At 47.9% G+C, this 24,442-nt stretch overlaps 1 protein-coding gene across 1 annotated transcript in view; it reads left to right on the top strand.

Annotated features, from left to right (window-relative positions):
• Positions 1-7,651: 7,651 nt before the first annotated feature.
• Positions 7,652-24,442, top strand: part of LOC121281424 (solute carrier family 22 member 4-like) — a 77,541-nt gene continuing 60,750 nt past the window's right edge. Inside the window, exon 1 of the mRNA XM_041194369.1 lies at positions 7,652-7,774. Coding sequence (XP_041050303.1) covers positions 7,652-7,774 — 123 coding nt within the window. The remainder of the gene's footprint in view (positions 7,775-24,442) is intronic.

The following is a 24,442-nucleotide window of genomic DNA, read 5'->3' on the forward strand; positions in this document are numbered from 1 at the left end:
TGTTTTGAGGGAGCTCTTAAAGCCACAAAAGTGCAATTGATGGGACCCTGAACCTGTGAGAATCTAGAGATCATCACAAAGCCCACTGCTTTGGCAGCCTAGCTGGCTTTATCTAGGGAAAACTGAACGTAATTTTGGACCTTGCTAAATAGGGCATCTGTAACCTCTTGAATGCATTTGTGAGCAGATCTTGAGAAATCCAACAGACGCCCCCAGTGGAGCCCTAGAACAAGCCAATAATGAAGAAGTTCAGAGCAGTTGTGACTTTTACAGCCACTGGCAATGGATGGTCTCCCAGCCCCTGTAGTGTTGACTCCTCCCAGAAAATGTGGCAGATGTGAGCCATTACATCCTGAGACATACGAAGGTATCTAAGGCACTGTCTCTCGCTCATCTGGGGGGTATGAGAAGTGTCTTCTGTAGATCCTCGATCTTGCCAGATGCTTCTGCTCAATGGCTCTGTCATCCTCAGCTTCTGTATCTCGAGGACGCCCCCGCCCCCAACCACCACCCCCCCCCCCCCCCCCGCCCCCCACCTACCTTGCGCAGGCTCTTGTTCATCAGAGTGAGGCTGTTCCCTTAACCCAGCCTGGTGACGATGGGCCCTTCTTCTCCTTTTTAGTCGCCTGATTGCCAGGATGAAGGCAACGTTGCCTGTTCCAGCCAAAAGACAATCATGCTTGTGGCTGCAGAAACATTGAACAGAAACACGGGCCAGGATTTTCAGCTCAGCTTGCAGGCGTGTGCCTGACACGCACAAGCAAGAAATAACGCACGATGACGTAGGGCGAGCATCCCGACGTCATTACGCATTCATGCAATATTTTTGCCAATGCCCACCGACAATTAAGAGGGCTATTAAGCCCATTCATTAATTAATTAAAGTGAAAGTTACCCTGCCCTTCCAGCCCTACGGTTGGCGGGCAGGTGAATAGGCCAAGCGGCCTTTGCGTTTTTTGCAAAACCTCATCCACAGGCAGGATGATCTGTAGTGCCTATGGACAGAGTCACATGAGGGGTCATGTTTTCCTTATTTTTGAATTCTTTACTTTTATTGTTAAAAATCTTCAGCTCCCTGAGGCAGCTCTGTGCCTTCAGGGAGCTTTCACTGAGTGTATCCCCCCCGCACAAGCGCAAACTTCAATGCTCATGCTCCTCCTGCTCCCCACCCCGGCAGCGCTGAGGTTAATTGGCCAGCCAATGTGAAATTGCAGACGGGGCCCGATCGTGGGCGATGGACTGTTTTGCAGCCGCTCCCGGGCCCACCCGCCACCTGCCCAATGAGGGGAAAATCTTCCCCCCCGCCCCCATGAATAAACATAAGCCTGCAATGGTCACCTTCTAGTCGCTAAGTAGGAAGTCATTTTGGAACCCTTGGGTCACTTTCATCCCAGCAATTACATCCCCTCTGAGTCCTTAGGAGCACTATCACAGCCCTCTGAATAACTGGTAGGAGAGCCCCCCCCCCGCCCCCCCCCCAGGCCCCCGAAAGACGCAGACATGGCTGGGCTTTGATCTGACTGCGTTCTGCCAACTGAAAGAGGCCTCAGTAAGGCTGCCGTCAGACTGTATCCTTAGTGTTACACAACAGCCCCAACTCGCACTCACAATATGAGAGTATTGTGGGGGAGGGAGCCTTCAAAATCTTAAACTGCCAACTGCAATGTTTAGAAGTCTAAGGGCCAATAAACATATCCATTTTGGCCTGTGGCCCATTTTCAGTTGGTTCCTTCTGACACTCGGGATTTCCCACGAGAGGGACAAAGACGCTTTGGAATCTTTGGAGGGATGGGTGGGGAGGGGGGGGGTGAAGGGGGCAGAGTGGATGATGCTGACTGCGGGAAATTGAGTGTGTGTGTTTGTGTGGGATTGAGTGAGTTTTTGAATGCATTTGAGTGAGACTGTGTGTGGGAGTGAGAGTGAGTTTGTGCATGTGCACGTGTGTGGGAGTGAGAGACTGAGAGTGTGTATGTGTGTGTGTGTACGTGAGAGCTTGGGTGGGAGTGGGAGAAGAAGTGCATGTGTGTGGGAGTGAGAGAGACGGAGTGTATGCGTGTGTCCGTAGGATTGAGAACACGAGTACATGTGTGTGAGAGAGCGAGTGAGTGTGTGTGTGGGAGTGAGAGTGTGATTGTGTCTGCCTTACTCCCAGTGTCAGGTTTCTCACTTACCCTCACCACACATATCAACATGTACACATACCCACTCACAATGGATGAGGGTGAATGTATGAGTGAGCACCCTGAGGCTGGGAATGAGCCTGACACACATACTCTGGCCCTCTCACACTCTGGTCATTTTTATTAATTATTCTTTTTTTAACTTAACAACTTATTGCTGTGACATTGCTTTACTTTTACTCAGCATTTGTTTCTTTTCTTAATATCTTAATTTTTTAAAAAATTCAGTTTAAACTTCTGCCAAACGTTGTCTTTCTAAATTGTGCTCATTAGCCCTTTGCGAGAGCTAAAAATGGAAATATACCCCCTCCCCCCCCCCGCCCAACTGAAAAGTTTGGACACGCCTGTTTTAAAGGGCGTTCCCGTTATCCACGCTGAGCAGCCAGAGTTTAGGAGCTGACAGAACGGGTTATAAAAATCAGGACGTTGAGGCTGAGAGTTCTGATTTTTTGAAGCTGGTCTGTCAGGTTAATTTCACTCGTTGCTGCGCTGCTGCTGGAGAGGTTGGAGGGTTTGGGGAGTGGGGAAGAGGGTGTTGAGAGCAGGGGTGTATTGCTACGAACCACACCAGAGTGCTGCTCTGGCATCTATTTAAAGGCTTTAATATTCACCGTTGATGGTAAACTCTCCTTTGCTGATTGGCCGTCCATTAAACCTCCCACTTGATTTTTGTTTCTACTGATCTCAGTTGAATCCAATCCACTAATTGTCTGACTGGATTTTAATCCTCACTGCATCCAATATTGAAGTTACTTCTTTCCGGGAGTCAACGCGCAGGGGAATTTGGCTCATTGTTGTCAATAATCAGAACTGAAAGGAAATCCTCTCACAACCACATGGGGCTGCGTGACTTGTGACACAGAGACGGCCGGCACTGGGAAGATGTCGAGTGAATTCTACCTGCAGTATTATGTGGGGTACATGAGCAAGTTTGGCCACGAGTTCCTGGAGTTTGAGTTCAGGCCAGGCAGTAAGAGTTGACCGGAATGTTTGGAGCTCATGATGTGGCTGTGAATCCGGAGCCTGGGGAGGTTAAGAGTTAGCAGAGGAAAAACTGGGCCCAGGTTCAGGACCTCATGCTGATGTTGCTGAATGACTGTGAGTCAATGCGCAGCAACAGCAGTAACCTTCCTATACAGCTCCCTGACTGTAAAAAAAAAAGACCTTACAACTGCCTGCAAACAGCTTTCTCATAAGCAGGAATTTCAGGATCTAAAGCAGCATCAATGGCCCCAAACACCCTGCTGCATTTGCCAACTGAACATTAACTCCTTGGCTGTGGTGGCCTGAGGATATGAAACATGGTATCATGCTTGCTTTCCCTGCTGGCAGCTTTACATGGAACTAACAGCACAGAAACAGGCCATTTGGCCCACCTCATCTATGTTGGTGTTTATGTTCCACACAAGACTCCTCCCATCCTTCTTGATCACACTGTGAGGGTAACATTCAGCTTCTTTCTTCCTCATGGGTTTAGCAAGTTCCTTGAATGTATCTATACTAGAATCATCAGATGGTTACAGCACAGAGGAAGGCCATTCAGCACAAAGCCTCTGGCTGGGATTTTATAGCTGTGTTGTGGCAGGACCCGCCGCAGGAGATTCAGTGGCCCAGACAAAAGTCCATTGACCTTTGGTGGGACCGGACGATCCCAGCGGTGGGCAGGGCCAGAAAATCCCTTCCCTGTATCAGTTCTCTGCAACAGCAACTCAGCTGGTCCCACTCCTCCACCTTTTCCCTGTAGACCTGTGAAATCTTTACTTTTCAGATAATTATCCAGTTCCCTTTTGAAAACCGCAATTGAATCTGTTTCCAACACATGTTCAGGCAGTGCATTTCAGATCCAAACCACTTGTTGCATAATGAAGTGTTTCCTCATGTTGCCTCTGTTCATTTGTTAGTCACCTTAGGGTTCTTGACCTTCCGCTGATGGGAACAGTTTCTCCCCATTTATTCTATCCAGGCCCCTATGATTTTGTACACGTCTAACAAATCTCTCAAATTTCTCTTCTCCAAGGAGAACAGCCCTAGTTTTACTGATCTTTCCACATAACTGAAGTCTCTCAACCTCTGAACCATTCTCGTAAATCTTTTATGAACCCTTTCTAAAATCTCCGCATTTCCCATTAAGGCTGAGCCAGTGTTTTATGAAGGTTCATAACTTACTTGCTTTTGTACTGCGTGCCCCTATTTATAAAATCCAGGATTCAGTATGTTTTTTAACTGCTTTCTCAACCTGCGCTGTCACCTTAAATGATTTACGTACATTTGCACCCAGGCCACCTCTACTCCTGCATTTCCTTTTGAATTTTATTCTTTATTTTATGTCACCTCTCCTCGTTCTTCTGACCAAAATGCATTACTTCACACTTCTCTACATTAAATTTCATCTACCATGTATCTGCCCATTCCACTAGCCTGTCAATAACCTCTCGAAGTCTATCACTATCCTCCACATAGTTCTCAATACTTCCAATTCTTGCATCATATTCAAATTTTGAAATTGTGCGCTGTACACCCAGGTCTAGGTTATATTAATATAAATCAAGAAAAGCAGTGGAGCCTTTATACACCATCCCCATTCAGAAGTAAGTAAAGCTTTCCGTAATTCATGTGTTTAGTAAGTTTGAATTAAATAATTAAACTGTTGCATAATGAAATTCTAGCTATGGTAAAGACAAATGATACAAAATACCACATGGTTTGAAATAAAATGCCTACCTGGACTAATATTTTTCACTTAGAAAGCATAGTTTTACTGATGTTTGAGGACCCAAATGATTAATACATAGAAAAACAATGTAATAGAAGATTTAGAAATTATATGGCCAACATATTTTCTTAGAGCTCCTGCACCTCAAAATTTGGCACTACGCCCCTGCTCCAATTGAGTTTATACTCTTGCAAGAATGCAGAACATGAGTTAAGGTGCCACAATCCCTACATTGGCATTTGGCTGTTCCTAACATGTCTCAGCTGTGCCTTCCTCTCCATTTGTTTAAGTGCAAATTAGTTGGATACCCCTTCAATCGATCCACAAGTGCAGTTGTCAACTCCTCCTTAAGTCCTGAGAGCGCTCCCCAGCAATATTTTTCTTAGTTTATTTTTCAATTGGATCATCTTGAAAAATGGTGGTGCTGAGCTATTACTACCAGACCAGTTTCAAGCACCACCCACTCTGTGACCATCAAAATCCCTCCCATCGTGGAGTGGACTTGAAGTCTGTTTCTAGTGAGGTTCCGCAGGGCTCGATGCTGGGGCCCTTGCTGTTTGTGGTGTACTTAAATGATTTGGACTTAAATGTAGGGGATATGATCAAGAAGTTCACAGATGACACGAAAATTGATAGGGTGGTAAATAGTGAGGAGGATAGCCATAAAGTGCAGGAAGATATCAATGGACTGGTCAGGTGGGCAGAGCAGTGGCAAATGGAATTCAACCCAGTAAAGTGTGAGGTTATGTATTTGGAGAGGGCTAACAAGGCAAGGGATTACACTATGAATAGTGGGACCCTGGAAAGTACTGATCAAAGGGACCTTGGTGTGCATATCCATAGATCCCTGAAGGTAGCAGGGCAGGTAGATAAGGTGGTGAAAAAGGCAAATGGGGTACTTGCCTTTATTAGTCAAGGCATAGAATATAAGAGCAGGGAGGTTATGCTGGAACTGTATGAAATTGTGGTTAGGCCACAACTGGAGTATTGCATGCAGTTCTGGTCACCACATTAAAGGAAGGACGTGATTGCACTGGAGAGGGTGCAGAGGAGATTTGCCAGGATGCTGCCTGGGCTGGAGGGTCTGGGCTATGAGGAAAGATTGGATAGGCTGGGGTTGCTTTCCTTGGAGCAGCTAAGGTTGAGATGTGTATAAGATTATGAGGGGCATAGATTGGATGGATAGGAAGGCACTTTTTCCATTAGTAGAGGCGTCAATAACCAGGGGGCATAGACTTAAGGTAAGAGGTGGAAGGCTAAGAGGAGAGTTGAGGAGAAATTTTTCACCCAGAAGGTGGTGGGAGCCTGGAACTCACTGCCTGAAAGGGTGGTTGAGTCAGAAACTCTCGTAACACTTAAGAAGTATTTAGACATTCACTTGCATTGCCATAGCCTTCAGCGCTATGGGCCAAGCGCTGGAAAATGAGATTAGTGTAGTCAGATTTTTGTTGACCAGCGCGGACATGATGAGCCAAATGGCCTCTTTCTGTGCTGTAAACATCTATGGGTCTATGAGCCCCTTCAACAGCCCCCTGCCTTCCTGCTGGTCTTGCATGGCAAACCTTGGCTCTGACCAACCAAACCCACCCCCCACCCTTCCCCACCTTGAGTTCAAGCTGGTCTTGCCTGTGCAGTCTGGCATGGAGTTGGAGGAGCCACAAGTACAGCAGAGTGAAAAGTAGACAAACATACCTTGAGGTCACGAGTGAAGGGGTGCTCTTCAGGTGCATGTCACTTATATACGATTGTGAATCACATGGGTCTGATTAGCCTTTTGATCTGGAATGGGGGCATATTTCCAGCAAGCTGAGTTATTCATGAGTATTCGTGATATTTAAATGCATTCAAACATGGTTCCTGACCTGGCGTGGCGGCCTACTTGACTCGCCATGAAAGTCAAGAGCAGAAAACTTTTTACACCAGCAGGAAATTGACTTTTGGCCATTCTCCCCAATTTCCCACCCCGAGTGCCATGATGTCCTCCGCTGACAAAACCGGAAAATCCCGCCCATGGCGTTTGGGTATCCACCAAATGCTGTCCCAAACCCTTCCTCCAAAATAACCTTAATTCCAGGAAATAAAACATAACACCTGTATTGCGGAATGACTGAGCTGTCTCCATAGCCCACCTTCAACATTTTAAAAAATAATTTCCATCGCTTGCCAGGAGTCAGTATATAAACAGAAATTGTAATCTTTGTGATATCTGTTTTTGTAATTAAAATAACAAGTGTCTCTCCTGCCAAAAGCATAAGAAACACTTCAATGCTGGCAAACAAACTGTCAATTAAAAGAACCCTCTTTAATGGTACAGTGGGATTGGGAGGAGCTCTCTGGGCCAGGTTAAGATTGGATTAGTATTTATAGATGGAAGCGATTGAGATTTAACCAGAGTTTGAAATAACTCAAGTGTGGTTCCGGTCTGCCCTCCAAGGGAAAATTGCTGCAGTTTTAAGGAAGAAATTCGCTGCCAGTCCTCTCGCTGTCACTAACATGCGGGATTACGATGAAATCGTTGCTTTTCTCAGAGAATGGGGACCCTACCAGAAAGTTAGCTTCTTCCTCTTGAGCCTCAGCATCTTTCCCAATGGTTTCTGCCATATGTCCAAAGTCTTTGTCAGGGATGTTCCACAGCATCGCTGCTCAGTTCGTGGGAATCTCAATCTGAGTGAAACATGAATGAATCGGGCTATCCCCTGGAACAAAAGATACCAAACTCCAGTACAGCAAATGTAGATGGTACCGGTTGGATGTGATAATGAATCTTTCGGAGATATTTCCCAACCCAGATTCCTTCAACATGCATGAGGTAGAACAGGAGCCCTGTTTGGGTGGCTGGGAGTACAGTAAGGATCAGTACATCTCCACCACCATTGGTGAGGTAAGTGCCGGAAGGAATACAGTGATTTCATTGGCAATAGTGAGTCTGAGAATAGATTATGAGGGTAACCAATATATTTAGATTTTTGTTTAAAAAGAGCACATGCATTTGAACATGGCGGGGTGGGAGGGGGGTGGAGAGGGAAGGTTGGATGGGAGTGGGAGTGGGCGCAGGCGCGTAAAAAAGGTGCCCTAAATATAGACTGCCTCACCTCTCCTGACTGGATAGCCTCTCCAGAGTGATCACCTTCTGCAGTAGAAATACACAAAATAAACAAGTAGTAAAGTTTGGGACCCAGAACATCAGGACCCTCACGAACTCATCCACACATGAATACCCAGAAGGACACACTGTGTTTGTTGCCTGAGCTCCAGCAACATGACATTGACACTGCCGCTCAGAGTGAGAACCAGCAAGCTGGAGCGGAGATCTCAAGGAACTCCAAGGTGGCTATACTTTCAACTGGAAAGGGAAATTGGAAGAAAAATGTGGAGTTCACAGAGTTGGATCTGCTATCAAGAATGAACTTGTGAACCAGCTTCATGAGTTCCCTCTTGGAAGAAATTAGCACCTCATGACTGTTCATCTCAAACTGGCAAGGAGCCAATTCACCACCATGTTCAGTGCACATGTCCCAACTCTAGATGCCGATGACAAAACCATGATTTCTATGCCTGCTTCAAAAGAGGACAGGCATTTTCTTCACAGAGACTTAGTCAAGCTTCCAATCTCTGGAATGGAACTATTGGCAGGAAAGGGATTGAAAATTGTCAACTCCAACAGCATTCTTCTCCTTGCCAAATGCGCAGAACGTGAGCTTATTATCACTGGTAACATGACCTCCAGAAGAACAAGTACAAAACATCATGGCAACACTCTCAGCCCAAGCAATGGCATTTGATTGATTACATCATCGCCTGTGCCCAAAATCATAAAGATGTCTGCATCACCAGAGCAATTGCAGGACTGATGACTACTGAATCGATCACTGACTTATTCATTCAATTATGTCCATCAAACTGGCTCCAAAATGACAGGTGCAACAGAAGAGAATCCACAAAAGATCGATGTCAAAGCTCTGAAGGACTCAAAAAAGAGTGATTCCAACAATGCCTTAGGGATAAACTTTAAAAGAGAATACACCATGATCTGAATAATAATTCATTATTAATCATTAATAATTAAGCAGACATTCGACGTGACAACAAATGCCCCATGTGCCATAAAGTTTACAGATCCAAATCGGCCTCATCGGCCATCTTCGGACCCATGGAAGACAATCATCCTTGCTTGTAAGAGATGACAATGATAATTACTGAAAGCTGCCCTGACCTGTGAAGGGGAGGTGCATTCTGGCTGGGGCAGGTACTGGAAGTGGACGGGAAGGATATTCTGAGCAGAACAAACGCTGACTAATGTCTGAACATTGCAGAGAGCGTGCTCCAAGGTTCTCACATGCAGCACTGGAGGTTTTGGTGCAGGAGGTGTACAGGGGAAAAGAGGTTCTGTATCCACTAGAGGCAGGATATCCTCCAGACACACACCATGAAGCCAGAAGGAGGAGATAGCCAATGTTAGCAGACCTGGTGCCAAGGAACTGGATGTAGTGCTGAAAGAAGTTCAAAGATCTAGGACAAGTCTGCTGGCAGATTTGACCATCCGCCAACCGTAAGGTTGGATGTACCATGAAAAATTGGAGTCAACTGGAACTTTAAATGAGCTTAATTGCTCTCTTAATTGTCTTCCAACTTTCGTGCGTGCCCGCCGTCCGAAATATCATGTGCTATTTCACGCTCAAGCATGAATTCTGCCCCAGGAGAACACGTTCAAACCCAACCATGATACCGAGTCCAGTAGCAGATGTTGCAGTTTCATTGCAGCACAAATAGCAACAACCCAATGTCTCAGTGCTGTAGTGTAAACTCAGATGGACATCATGCAATCTCAGCTGGTTGCCATGCAGACCCAAACTGCTGACATCATGATGCAGATACCTGTGTTCAAAGGGGCTTACAGGCTATCACGGCAGTCCAGGCTTCTGTACTCTTAACAGATTACTAAAGTTGCTGAGTTGCCTGTCCAGGAAAGTGGCACATACTTGCTATCTTTCCTCAGTGTGTTATTAAGAGATTAATTTCTATAATGTTATTGGAAGTTATTTTTTAAAATAGAGTTTAGTGGTGTCTATGGGTGTGTCTGTGTGTGTGTTTTAATTGGATTAAAGCCAGCTAGTTTGGGTGCTTTGATGTACAGTAGTTTTGAGATGTTAATTTTTTTTATTCATGCACAGGATGTGGGTTTCACTGACTGGGCCAGCATTTATTGCCCTTCCCTAGTTGCCCTTGAGAAGGTGGTAGTGAGCTGCCTTCTTGAACTGCTGCAGTCCATGTGGGGTAGCTACACCCACAGTGCAGTTAGGGAGGAAGTTCCAGGGTTTTGGCCCAGTGACAATGAAGGAACGACGATATATTTCCAGGCCAGGATAGTGACTGGCTTGGAGGGAACTCATGTTCTCATGTCTCTGCTGCCCTTGTCCTTCTAGATGGCAATGGTTGTGAATTTGGAAAGTGCTGTCGAAGGAGCTTTGGTGAGTTTCTGCAGTGCACCTTGTAGATGGTACACACTGTTGTCACTATTCGTCGGTGGTGGAGGGGGTGAATGTTTATGTATGGGTTGTCAATCAAGTGGGCAGCTTTGTCCTGGATTGTGTCAAGCTACTTGAGTGTTGTTGGAGCTGCACCCAGCCAGCCAAGCAGAGTATTCCACCACACTCCTGGGTTGTGCCTTGTTGATGGTGGACAGGCTTTGGGGAGTAAGGAGGTGAGTTACAGCAGGATTCCTAGCCTCTGTCTGGCTCTTCGAACCACAGTATTTATATGGCTAGTCCAGGTTAGTTTCTGGTCAATAGTAACCCGCAGGAAGTTGATGGTGGGGAATTCAACAAAGGTAATCCCATTGAATGTCAAGGGGAGATGGTTAGATGCTCTCTTGGAAATGCCCATTGCCTGGCACGTGTCGCAGATGTTACTTGCCACTTCTCAGCCGAAGCCTGGATATTGTCCATGTTTTGCTGCATTTGGACATGGACTGCTTTAGTATCTGAGGAGTGTGAATGGTGCTGAGCATTGTGCAATCATCAGCGTACATCCCCACTTCTGACCTTATGATGGAAGGAAGGTCATTGATGAAGCAGCTGAAGATGTTTGGGCCTAGGATACTACCCTGAGGAACTCCGGCAGTGATGTCCTGGAACTGAGATGATTGACCTCCAACAACCACAGCCATCTTTCTTTGTGCTAGGTATGACTCCAACCACTGGAGAGTTTCCCCCCGATTCCCATTGACTCCAGTTTTGCTATGGCTCCTTGAGGCCACACACTGTCAAATGCGGCCTTGATGTCAAGTGCAGTGACTCTGTTCAGTTCTTTTGTCCATGTTTGAACCAAGGCTGTGATGAGGTGAAGAGTTGAGTGACCCTGGCAGAATACAAACTGGGCATAGGTGAATAGGTTATTGCTAAGCAAGTGCCACTTGATAGCACTGTTGATGATCCCTTCCATCATTTCACTGATGATGGAGAGTAGACTGATGGGGCGGTAATTGGCTGGATTGGATTTGCCCTGCTTTTTGTGTACAGAACATGCCTGGGAAATTTTGCACATAGCTGGGTAGATGCCAGTGTTGTAGCTTTACTGGAACAGCTTGGCTAGGGGCACAGCAAGTTCTGGTGCACAATTCTTCAGTACTGTTACCAGAATATTGTCAGGGCCCATAGCCTTTGCAGTATCCAGTGCATTCAGCCATTTCTTGATATCACGTGGAGTGAATCAAATTGGCTAAAGACTAGCATCTGTGATGCTGGGGACCTCCGGAGGAGGCCAAGATGGACCATCCACTCAGCACTTCTGGCTGAAGATTGTAGCAAATGCCTCAGCCTTATCATTTGCACTGATAAGCTGGGCTCCTCCGTCATTGAGGATGGGGATATTTGTGGAGCCTCCTCCAGCAAGTTTATTTAATTGTCCACTATCATTCATGACTGGATGTGGCATGACTGCAGAGCATAGATCTGCCCATTGGCTGTGGGATTGCTTAGCTCTGTCTATCACTTGCTGCTTATGCCTTTTGGCATGCAAGTAGTCCTGTGTTGTAGCTTCACCAGTTTGACAACTCATTTTTAGGTATTCCTGATGCTGCTTCTGGCATGTCCTCCTGCACTCTTCATTGAACCAGGCTGATACCCTGGCTTGATGGTAATGGTAGAGTGGGGGATATGCCAGGCTATGAGGTTACAGATTATGGTTAAGTACAAATCTGCCACTGCTGGTGACCCACAGCACCTCATGGTTGCCCAGTCTTGTGTTGCTATATCTGTTCAAAATCTGTCCCATTTAATATGGTGGTAGTGCCACACAGCATGATGGAGGGTATCCTCAATCTGAAGATGGGACTTGGCTCCTCAAAGATTGTACAGTGGTCACTCCTACTGATACTGTCATGGACAGATGTATCTGCGGCAGGCAGGTTGGTGAGGACGAGGTCAAATATTATTTTTGCCCTCTTGCTGGTTCTATCACCACCTGCCGCAGACCCAGTCTAGCAGCTATGCCCTTTAGGACTCAGCCAGCTCAGTCTGTGGTGGTGTTACCGAGCCACTCTTGGTGATGGACATTGAAACCCCCCATGCAGAGCATGTTCTGCGCCCTTGCCACCTCATTGCTTCCTCCAAGTGGTGTTCAACATAGAGGAGCACTGTTTCATCAGCTAAGGTGGAGCGATATGTGGTAATCAGCAGGAGGTTTCCTTACCCACGTTTGACCTGATTCCATAACACTCCATGGGGTCTGGAGTCGATGTTGAGGACTCCCAGGGCTCTTCGGGGACTGACCTTTGCCATTGTGTAGCTGCCTGCCTTAAACTGAACCCCCATTTCTTTCCTACCCGCTCCCTCTCTTAAACTCACCCTCCCCCCACCACTGCTCCAGTCCCTCGTGCTTCCAAACTCTCCAGGCCCAAGAACCTGGACTTACCTTCTTGTGGGTTCCTAAGCCTTGGCCTCCTCACTTCAGCTGCAGTCCCGGCTGTGGCAGCAGATGCCATCCTGCTGTTGCCGGGATTGATGGAGCTGCCAGCCAATCCAGTTGGCCGGCAGCCATAGAGGTCTGGACTTCCAACCCAATGAGGGAAAGATGTCCCACTCAGCTCTGGTTAATGAGCTCCGCAGTGCTTAATTGCTGTGGGGCTGCTCTACGTGGAGTCGGTCAATTTCATGTTGACGTGGAGTTTCCGGGGGCTGGGAGCGGGGATGTGGAGTGGTGGTGGGGGTGGGGGGGTGGGGGTGATGTGCTGTCCACCCATCATGTTATTCAGCCCAAATATCAGGCTTCCTGCTCCTGTCCTGCTGTCAACGCCAAATGCATTATGGCGTGGTCAGTGTATTATTAGGGTCAATAGAATGATAACAAACCCAATTAACCCTTCATTGGTCATATTAATATGGCAGGCGGGCTGCTGATTTCAGTGCCTGTCTGCCCCCATATTATGGGGATGAGCTCGGGGGTGAGCAGGCGTGGGAAATATGCCCGCCGGGGGCACACAAAAGTCAGCCTGTTAAATTGGTAATGATTTTTATTTAAAGTGAGTGGAGAATTCCATAGGGTCACCACCCTCTGAGTGAAGAGGTTTCTCCTCATCTCAGTCTTAAATGGTCTACGCGTAACCTAAGACTGTGACCCCTTGTTCTAGACCGTCAGCCATAGGAAATATCATACCTGCATCCTTTCTGTCCATCCATGTATTTGTTTCAATGAGATCCCCTCTTATTCTTCCAAACTCCAGTGAATATAGGCTTATTCAGCCCAATCTCTCCTCATACAACAATCCTGCCATCCCAGGGATCAACCTGATGAACCTTCACTACACTCCCTCTACGGCAAGTATATCCTTTCTTAACTAAGGAGACCAAAACTGCACACAATACACCAGGGGCAGAATTTTCTAGCTGACGTGTGGGTGGCGGAGCCCGCACATCAGCGCTTAAAATGTCACGCTCTGACGTCGTGCGAGCATCCTGACGCCAGCACACGGCATCACGATATTTCGGTCGGTGGGTGCGCACAGCAGCGGGGCATCCGCCCGCCATTAACTAAAGGCCTCGTTAAGACCCTTAACTTGCCAATTGTCCAGGAGTTTGAGGGGCCCATGCAAACTTCGAGTCTGCACACAGGGGCCCAACGGGGGCAGACAGGTTGCACATTTTTTAATAAAACTCATGCACTGGTGGGATTTGTGGACTCAGAGGGGTTGTTCATGTTTTCCACGAAGCTTTAATTGCAGAAAGTGTTTTAAAGTTGCCTGTTTGATTGTTAGCAGTTCAGATTGATTTCCAAGAGCTTTTTGTGTACTTTGAAACCAGTCCGCAGACCGTAATCTTTTCGGGCCTGCAGCTTTCCGGAGGCCTCCATTTAGCCTGAGGGTATGGGTTCTGACATCTCCACTGGAGGCAGCTCCTCTGAGGAGGAAGGGAGGGATAGAATAAGGAGGAAGCCAGGACTGGACAATCAGCCGCCAGGGGAGCCACCTTTGGGAGGCCAGGCGCAGGCACAAGGGGCGCAGGGTTAAGAGGTTGTCCAAGGTGGAAGGGGCCGCAGAAGATGCCACTATCCTGCTGCCAGGGTATACAGGCAGCGAATCAGCTACCTCAATATGACTAAGGTGCAGTGCCGAAGGAGGCTTCGCCTCTCAAGGGAAACAGTCAATTATATCTGTCAGATGACTGGCCCTGAGATATCTCCAAACTGTGTGGATGGACACCCCATGCCAGCGGCTCTGAAGCTCAAAGTTGATCTCCACTTTTATGCCTCTGGCTCCGTCCAGGGCTTGGTGGGTGATCTTTGCGGTGTCTCCCAATCAGCTGTCCACACTTGTGTCAAGCAGTTTGCAGACGCTCTGTTCAGACAGGTATTGACCTTCATCCACTTCCGCTGTGACCAGGCAAGGAGGCACAGTGAGCCAGAGGCTTCGCGGCCATTGCTGGCTTCCCCCGCGTCCAGGGTCCAGGGTGCAATAGACTGTACACATGTGGCCATCAAGGCACCAGCAGGTGAGCCCGATGCCTTCGTCCACAGGAAGGGCTTCCACTCCATGAACGTGCAGATAGGGTGTGATCACAGGATGCTGATTCTGCAAGTTTGTGCAAGGTACTCAGGCAGCTCCCACGACGCCTACATCCTCAGACACTGACAGGTGCCGGCGCTCTTCAGTGCTCCAGCTCGGCTTGATGGATGGCTGCTGGGTGATAAGGGCTATCCCTTCATTAGGTGGCTCATGACACCTCTCCGCCATCCAAGAACAGAGGCTGAGCAGCGCTACAATAGGAGCCACGGCACCACAAGGGCTGTGGTGGAGAGAGCCATCAGTTTTCTCAAGATGCGCTTCCGTTGCCTGGACCGCTCAGGGGGCGCACTGCAATACCCCCCAGATCGCGTATCTCTGACAGTGGTAGTATGCTGTGCTCTGCACAATCTTGCGCTGGAAAAGGGGGGATGCAGTTGATGATGAAGACCTTGATGCCCTGGATGAGGCTGCACATGATGAATCCAGCAGTGGCTCAGAGGATGAGGAAGCACAGGGCGGTGATGAGGGGCAGCACGCCGACCCGTTACTACACCAAGGAGGCAGGGACATCTGGGACACTTTAATCCATTGAACCTTCAGCTCGCTCCACACACATGGATCAGCAGGACCAGCATTGCCTGGTGCTTCCACATGTGGCACTTAGGTGCTACATTTTCCACCTCATCAACTGCAACTAAGGGCTTAGTACAGAAACATCAATGTCCACTCAAACACTCATGATATGTCTGTGAGAAAGACAAATGCAGCACAAAGGAAACACCCTCAGCCATGGTCAGAAAAGTTGACTCTATTATGTCCAACATATAACAGAAACGTCTCTATTGCAAACATAAGTATATTTTTCCCTATTCTAAGGCCAACACAAAATCACCAGTGACGTACCCGTTGAGTGTCTAACGTGCCTTATGCTTTTGTTTCCGGGTGCTACGTCTAGGTGCTGCCCCATCGCCCGGAGTGGCTTGTGAGACAGCCTGCTGACTCTGCTGTTCTGTTGACCTCAATGACCTTGGTGGGCGTCCTCTGGCCCGTGGAGCTTGTGATGGCCCCACCTGGGAGGGAGTGGCCAGTTCCAGAACTGGCACCTCCCAGTTGTCGCAGCCTCAATGGAAGCAACGTTGACTGGCAAAGGGGCGGAGGAGCTGCTGCCCTCATCCGGAGCGCCCTGAGATGAGCTCACAGCGACGACAAGCAGCTGCTGCGCCAACGTGAGGTCACATTGGACCTCCCTGCTCACCGCAGATGCATGGGCACTAAGCACTGATGCTTGGTGCCCACAACATCTCTCACCTTGTGAATGACCACTCGTGGCCAGTACCGCGGTGAGGGCTTGCAGGTCAGAGCGTAACCCAATCAGAAGATTCTCCAGCCGATCGAACCCCCTCTCCATGAGAGTCGCCAATCTCTCAGTGGAGGAAGCGTGAAGCTCTGTCCTGAGGTTCATGCCTTCACGTGCACTCTGCCTGGACTCCTGCATCACAGAGACCAACTGAAGCATACCCTCATGCAACCCTGCCAGATGCAAATGCAGTTCCTGTCACTTGTCCTGCAGCTGCTGCATTGGGGACAACTCCAGAGTCACGTCATCAATGCCGGACTCAGCATGTACCTTGTGCCCTGCAGCCCTCCAGTGGCTGACGGCATCGGCACTCTCTGTCCCTAACATCTCCTCCAGTGATTGTGAAGTGCCCTCTCCACTGTGACGCGGGACACTAGCCGATGGTAAATTTCCCACCGAGGTGTTTGTGTCTGTGCTGGTGCCTGGCTGGCTGAAATGATGTGCCGCAAGTTGCATGTCTTGGTCCCCAGGTGTGGAGGGGAGGCTGCGGACTTGTTGGGCACAGCCATGCGATGGTGATGCTGAAATTAACAACAAGGACAGTGCATCAGTTAGCGTTCAGTCAGTAACACCTTTCATCCCTTCCGCCCCCAGCCTCATAAGTTGCTCACCCTTCAAGACCCTAAGGAGATGAACATTGGTAGGGTGGAAAAGAGTCAAGAGGAGGCCCAAACTTTAGATGCGCAAACAGCTAGGCTAGTCAGATGGCCTCAGGAATGCCACATGGCATGTTGTGTGTCACTGGAGTGGGGAAAGTGCAGAGGTACCTGACCTGGAAGCATGCTGGCCTGGATAGTTACGGTGCTGAGGAAACATCATAAACACTTGCGACATTTGCCATGGATCTTAGGAGATTGAGAGGTCACATTATTGACCTTCATACCGTTAGGAGGGGCATAGACCAGGTGGGCAGAAGGCAACATTTCCCCTTGGCACAGGGATGAGTAACGTGGTGGCATTTATTTACGTTGAGTGCCATGAGGTTCACAGCTGAGGTGCTTTTGGACAGAGTAATATGGGGTGCACTGGCTGAAAGGGTGGTGGAGGGTCCAACCCCACTAAAATGCAATAAGTCTTTGGCTGTGCAGCAGCGATGCCATGGCTGGTCACAAATGGGGTAAGGTGACTTTGGAAGGAGGTGGGGACACAATTCCTCAAGGGGACGAGGGACCTTTGTGTAGACCCACACGTCAGAGTGTATCAGTCTGTGAATGAGCAATGTTGCAGCATTAACGATTGCAGCAGCCATCAGTGGTTTGGATGGTGGGGAGACAGAGTTGATGGGACTGTGGGCCTCAAATACCTGCCCGCTGCACCCCAGCCTCGCCGCCACCTGCAGCCGTGGCCGCCTGCCTCCTCCCCATCTCCATGGCCTGCTCCTCAAAGATCGTGAGGCGCTGGAGCAGGGCATGCCCACCACCAGTCCTCTGGCGCTCCCGCTGATTGTGTTCAGTTTTTGCCTGCAGAACAGAGAAGAGGATTTATTGGGGCTGATCGCTCAAGTATTCTGCACACACATGTATTCTGCACGCGCACGCCCACTCCAACCTCAGTGGCACATCTGAGGCCTCCAGCGGCTCCTGTCCCCACTCCTGGTGATCTGTCCCCAGAAGATAGTACGGCTGCTCCCTACCCCCTCCCCCAATGGCCACCTTGGACACATTCGGCGTCCATCACTTTGAATAACACAGGTCTTAGGGCCCATGGCAAGGAGGTGCAACTAGGTGCGGTGCGGCACTTGGTCATCACACCTTGAGGCTCCCCTTCCACCATCTCATCACCATAAATATGACATGAGTTGGAGTTCTGAGTATGTGTCTAGCGACCTCCCCTGCAGGTTGCCCCCAGACTACTCAAATGTGACAAACACCAACATATGCTGCAGGGAGAACCCTTCTTCTCCTCAACCACTAAGGCTGATGCAAGCATGATCAGTACCCATTTGCCCACCCAGCGCGCGCCAAATGCCCAATGCAGTAATGACAGTAAGACATGGAGGGTGGGGGCTCAAAGGTTAAGGCTATCTACTGGGTCAAATGGCCAAGGCTGACATGGTACTCACCCTTCCAGAGCGCAGCAAATCATTGAATCTCTTGTGGCACTGCGTGCCTGTGCGCTGCACATCGTCATGGGCGCTTACAGTGTCACCAACCTTCTCCCACGCCTGCCTGGTGACATGAGGAACCCTCCTCCTCCCATCGTCCGGATACAATATATCCCAACGGCTGGACACCTCTTGGAGGACAGCAATGCATGCATCGGAGAAGCGAGGAGCACAGTGCCCCCCCCCTGTCCCCCTTTCCCCCCCGCCCCCCCCCCCCCCCCCCCCCCCCCGCTGGCCTCTCCTGCGGCCTACACCCCTCCTCCTGCTCATGCTCCTGTCCAACCACAGCTGCCTCTCTCTCTCCCCGAGTGGCCATGGTGCACTGCCTCAAGCAGGCTGCCTGGCCACTCTTTATACAGACTGCCGGTTCCCCATTGGAACCGGCGGTCTGAGCACGCCCGCCTCTGTGACTATTTTCCCATTGTATACGAGAGTCGCAAACCCGCTGGGCAGGCCTTAATTGGCCCGCCTGCAGAAAGTAACGGCGTGGCCCGTTTCGGCGGCGGCAATTGGCTGCCCGCCTGCCGCCGAGTTGGTCGGGCCTGCCCACCCATTAAGGGCAAAATTCTGCCCCAGGTGTTGTCTCACCAAGGCCCTGTACAGACATCCTTGCTCCTACACTCAAGTCCTCTCACAATGAAGGCCAACATACCATTTGCCCTCTTAACTGCTTGCTGCACCTGCATGCTTGCTTTCAGTGATTGGTGTACAAGGGCACCCAGGTCCCTTTGTACATCAATATTTCCCAACCTATCACTATTTAAATAATACTCTGGTGGGAAAAACAGAGTGGCAAAGTGGACAACTTCACACTTATCCATGTTACACTGCAGCTGCCATGTATTGCCCACTCACCTCAACCTGTCTAAAATGCCTTGAAGCCTATCCTCTTAACACCCTCCTCAACACTTACATTCCCACAAAGCTTTGTGTCATCAGCAAACTTGGAAATATTACAAAACAAAAACAAAAATACCTGGAAAAACTCAGCAGGTCTGGCAGCATCTGCAGAGAGGAACACTTAACGTTTCGAGTCCGAATGACTCTTCACTAGAACTAAGTGAAAATAGAAGAGAGGTGGAATATAAGCTGGTTTGAGGGGGGGGGGGGAGGGACAATAAGAGCTGGATAGAATGCCAGTGATAGGTGGAGATAACCAAAAGATGTCACAGACAAAAGGACAAAGAGGTGTTGAAGATGGTGATATTATATAAAGGAATGTGCTAATTAAGGGTAGAAAGTAGGATGAGCAAGGTACAGATAGCCCTAGTGGGGGTGGGGTGGGGGGAAGGGATCGAAATAGGCTAAAAGGTAGAGATAAAACAATGGATGGAAATACACTTAAAAATAATGGAAGTTGGTGGGAGAAGAAAAACCTATATAAATTATTGGAAAAAACAAAAAAGAGGGGGAAAATCGGAAAGGGGGTGGGGATGGAGGAGAGAGTTCACGATCTAAAATTGTTGAACTCAATATTCAGTCCAGAAGGCTGTAAAGTGCCTAGTTGGAAGATGAGCTGATGTTCCTCCAGTCTGCGTTGAGCTTCACTGGAATAATGCAGCAGGCCAAGGACGGATATGTGGGCATGAGAGCAGGGTGTCGTGTTGAAATGGCAAGCGACAGGGAGGTCTGGTACCCAGTTTCACCTTACAAATTCAAAATTAGTTTCCTTTCACTTTGGTTCCATGGAAGACAGTTGTAGGCTTACAGCTGTTTTGATGTTATATGCATCTGCTGTGCACACACAAAACTGCTTTCTGTTACACCCAGCACTTCTCTTTGAATGTAAATCAGGCCCTTTGAACTTCACCTCTTCTAACAATAAAACCCCTTTAATAATACCAATTTTATGAGTAATATAAACACTGGTGTCTCCTAGCTAGGTGCCAGATTTCACTCCCTTTCTTGAATGCTGTATTCAACAAATTGCAAATATCCTCTAACTCTGTGTTCACATCTCAAAACTACTACACATCAAAACACCCAGATTAGCTGGCTTTAATCCAATTAAAGCATACACAAGCACACCCACAGACTAAACCTCTATTTAAAAAAATAATTTCCAATAACATTATATACATTAATAGCTGCATGACACCCCCTGTACATTCTATACTCCTTCAGGTTTTCTACAGGATTAAGCTTTTTTGTGACTGCCATAAGCTTTCTTTTTCTGCTTTTTCAGAGGACTCTAGATTTGGCAGTGCCACCCTTTTTCTTTGTGGGGATATGTCTACATTGTACCTGTAGAATCTTGCTTTTCAAAACCTCCCACTGAGTTCACACTGTTTTCCCTTCTAGTAGCTGTATCCAATCCATTTTCACCAGTTCACCTCACAGTTTTATAAAATTTGTCTTCCGCCAATTTAGAACTTTTACTCCTGTTCTATCTTTTTCCTTTTCCATAATGATGCTAAATCTAACTGGATTATGGTCACTATCTCCAAAATGGTCCTCCACTGCTCCTTCATCCACTTGCCCAGCTTCATTGCCTAAGGCTAAATCTAGAATTGCACCCCCTCTCATTTGGCTTGTTGCATGCTGGCTAAAGTAGTTAGTTCTCTTGAATGCAGTTCAAGACCTTTATTCCCTCTGTTCATATCCCAGCTGATATTATGGTAGCTGAAGTCTCCAACTATTACTGCCCTATTTTTTCACTCAGAAATTTGCCTATGTATTTGCCCTTCCACTAATTGCGGGTCTATAGTACTCTCCGAGCAATGTGGCTGCCCTTTTTTATTTCTAAGCTTAACCCATATGGCCTCATTTGATGATTAATTTTGTATATCATCTCTCCCCACAGCTGTAATTGATTCTTTAATGAATAATGCTACACCCCACCTTTTTTATTCCTGTAATGAACTTGATGTATGGACAGGTTTCCAACTTGAAACAGATAATTTTATTACAGAGCTCTTTTAGAAGCTTGAACCAAGCCCACCACTAGAAAGCTCCACTCCCCAGGATTACCCGCGCTTTGGGCTCATTCGTCAGAAAAATCAAGTGACCCCTAAAGGCAGTAGGAAAGGTTATACCTACAATCACTACAATTCCTCTCTCTATCCTGCCTGAAAACTCTATATCCAGGGATACTGAGCTGCCATTTTTGCCCCTCTTTAAACCAAGTTTCCATTATAGCGATGATATGTGTCTATCTGTTCCCTCAGCTTAACGGTTTTATTTGCTATACTCTTTGCGTTTATATACATACCTTATAACAGTGCCAAATTCTTGTGCTGTACACTTTGTAACACGTGCTCCTTCTGTCTTTCAGAGTCACTCAATAATGTTCTATCTCAAATTCCCTGCTCTGAATTTGCTCTCAGGTTCCCATTCCCCTGCCAATCTAGGTTAAACCCCACCCCCACCAACAGCACTAGCAAATTGCCCTGCGAGGATATTCGTCACAGTCCTGTTCAGGTGTAGACCATCCGGCTTAAGCAGATCCCACTTTCTCCAGAACTGTCCCAATGCCTCAGAAATCTGATGCCCTCCCTCCTACACCAGCTTTCCAGCCATGTGTTTAATCACTTAATTCTCCTGTTTCTATATTCACTTGCACATGGGACTGGGAATAATTCTGAGATTACTGCTTCAGAGGTCCTGCTTTTCAATCTCCTTCCTAGCCCCCTGAAATCTGCTTTCAGGACCTCATCCCCTTTCCTACCTAAGTCATTTCTACCAGATTAGCTCTGGAATCAGCTAACACTGGTGCACAGGACTATAGTATTACAGCCAGCATATTGTCCCTAACCTGAGCTATTTCCAATGCAGTCAGACAATCTTTAATGTCATGTAATGTGGACTGAATTCACTGGGACACAGGCATCCATGATGGAGGAGACCTCGAAGAATGGACAAATAAGATCACCCATGTAACACTTTTTGTTGAAGACACTTGACTAAGACTGAAAATCTGTGACATGGTGTCTTATACACTAAGTGCTGAATTGCATTGTCAAAGGGCTTCTGTCACTGACTTTGTTAAAGTTCAATTCACAAAAGTGAGATTTCTTCATTATCAAGGCAATGGTGGATGTCCTATCAATAACTGGGACATGCTGTTTATGTTATTGAACCAGTAATCCAGAGGCCCTGGCTAATAATCCTGCAGAACATGAGTTCAAATGTCATCATGTGAATTTGAAATCAGCTTTAAATAAAAATGAAAATAAAAATGGAGCTGTTGGTCTGTTATTAAAACTTAACTAGTTCATTAGCGTCCTACAGGGAAGAAAATCTGCCACAACAAAAATAAAAATACGTGGTGTGGCAGCATCTGTAGAGAGCAACACAGTTAGTGTTTCAACTCAGTATGACTCTTCAACAGAACTAAGGGAAAATAAAAGAGAGGTGAAATATAAGCTGGTTTAAGGGGGTTGGGACAAGTAGAGCTGGATAGAGGGCCAGTGATAGGCGGAGGTTGCCAAAAGATGTCAAAAGGACAAAGAGGTGTTGACGGTGGTGATATTAACTAAGAAATGTGCTAATAGGCAACATTAAGGGTAGAAAGCAGGACGGGGAAGGTACAGATAGCCCAAGTGGGGGTGGGGTGGGGGGAAGGGATCAGAATAGGCTAAAAGGTAGAGATAAAACAATGGATGGAAATACATTTAAAAATAATGGAAATAGGTGGGAAAAGAAAAATCTATAAAAATTATTGGAAAAAAGGGGGGAATCGGAAAGGGGGTGGGGATGGAGGAGAGAGTTGAAGTCAATATTCGGTCCGGAAGGCTGTAAAGTGCCTAGTCGGAAGATGAGGTGCTGTTCCTCCAGTTTGCATTGAGCTTCACTGGAACAATGCAGCAGGCCAAGGACGGACATATGGGCATGAGTGCAGGGTGGAGTGTTGAAATGGCAAGCGACAGGGAGGTCTGCTTGGGGACAGACTGAAGGTGTTCTGCAATGAGGTCACCTAGTCTGCATTTGGTCTCTCCATTGTAGAGGAAACCGCATTGGGAGCAATGAATGCGGTAGACTAAATTGAGGGAAGTGCAAGTGAAATGCTGCTTTACTTGAAAGGAGTGTTTGGGCCCTTGGACGGTGAGGAGAGGGGAAGTAAAGGGGCAAGCGTTGCACCTTCTGCGGTTGCATGGGAAGGTGCCGTGGGAGGAGGTTGAGGTGTAAGAGGTGATGGAGGAGTGGACCAGGGTGTCCCGGAGGGAACGATCCTTGCAGAATGCTGCCGGGGGTGTGAAGAGAAGATGTGTGTGGTGGTGGCATCACGCTGGAGTTGGCAGAAATGGTGGAGGATGATCCTTTGAATGCGGAGGCTGGTGGGGTGATAAGTGAGAACAAGGGGGACCCTATCATGGTTCTGGGAGGGAGAGGAAGGTGTGAGGGCAGATGCAGGGGAGACAGGTTGAGGGCCCTGTCAACCACCGTGGGTAGAAAACCTCGGTTAAGGAAGAAGGAGGACATGTCAGTGGAACTGTTTTTGAAAGTGGCACCATCAGAACAGATGTGACGGAGGCAAAGGAACTGAGAGAATGGGATGGAGTCCTTACAGGAAGCGGGGTGTGAGGAGCTGTAGTCGAGGTAGCTGTGGGAGTCGGTAGGCTTGTAATGAATATTGGTGGACAGTTTATCAACAGAAATTGAGACAGCGAGGTCAAGGAAGGGAAGGGAAGTGTCAGAGATGGGCCATGTGAAAATGATGAAGGGGTGGAAATTGGAAGCAAAATTAATAAATTTTTCCAGGTCCAGACGAGAGCATGAAGCAGCACCAAAGCAATCATCGATGTACTGGAGAAAGAGTTGTGGGAGGGGGCCGGAGCAGGACTGGAACAACGAATGTTCCACATACCCCATGAAGAGACAGGCATAACTGGGGCCCATGCAGGTACCCATAGCCACACCTTTTATTTGGAGGAAGTGAGAGGAGTTTAAGGAGAAATCGTTCAGTATGAGAACAAGTTCAGCCAGATGGAGGAGAGTAGTGGTGAATGGGGATTGTTCGGGCCTCTGTTCGAGGAAGAAGCGGAGAGCCATCAGACCATCCCGGTGGGGGGAAGGAGGTGTAGAGGGATTGGACATCCATGGTGAAGAGGCGGTTGGGGCCAGGGAACTGGAAATTGTTAATATGATGTAG

This window comes from Carcharodon carcharias, chromosome 8, assembly GCF_017639515.1.
Source record: "Carcharodon carcharias isolate sCarCar2 chromosome 8, sCarCar2.pri, whole genome shotgun sequence".
NCBI lineage: Eukaryota > Metazoa > Chordata > Chondrichthyes > Lamniformes > Lamnidae > Carcharodon > Carcharodon carcharias.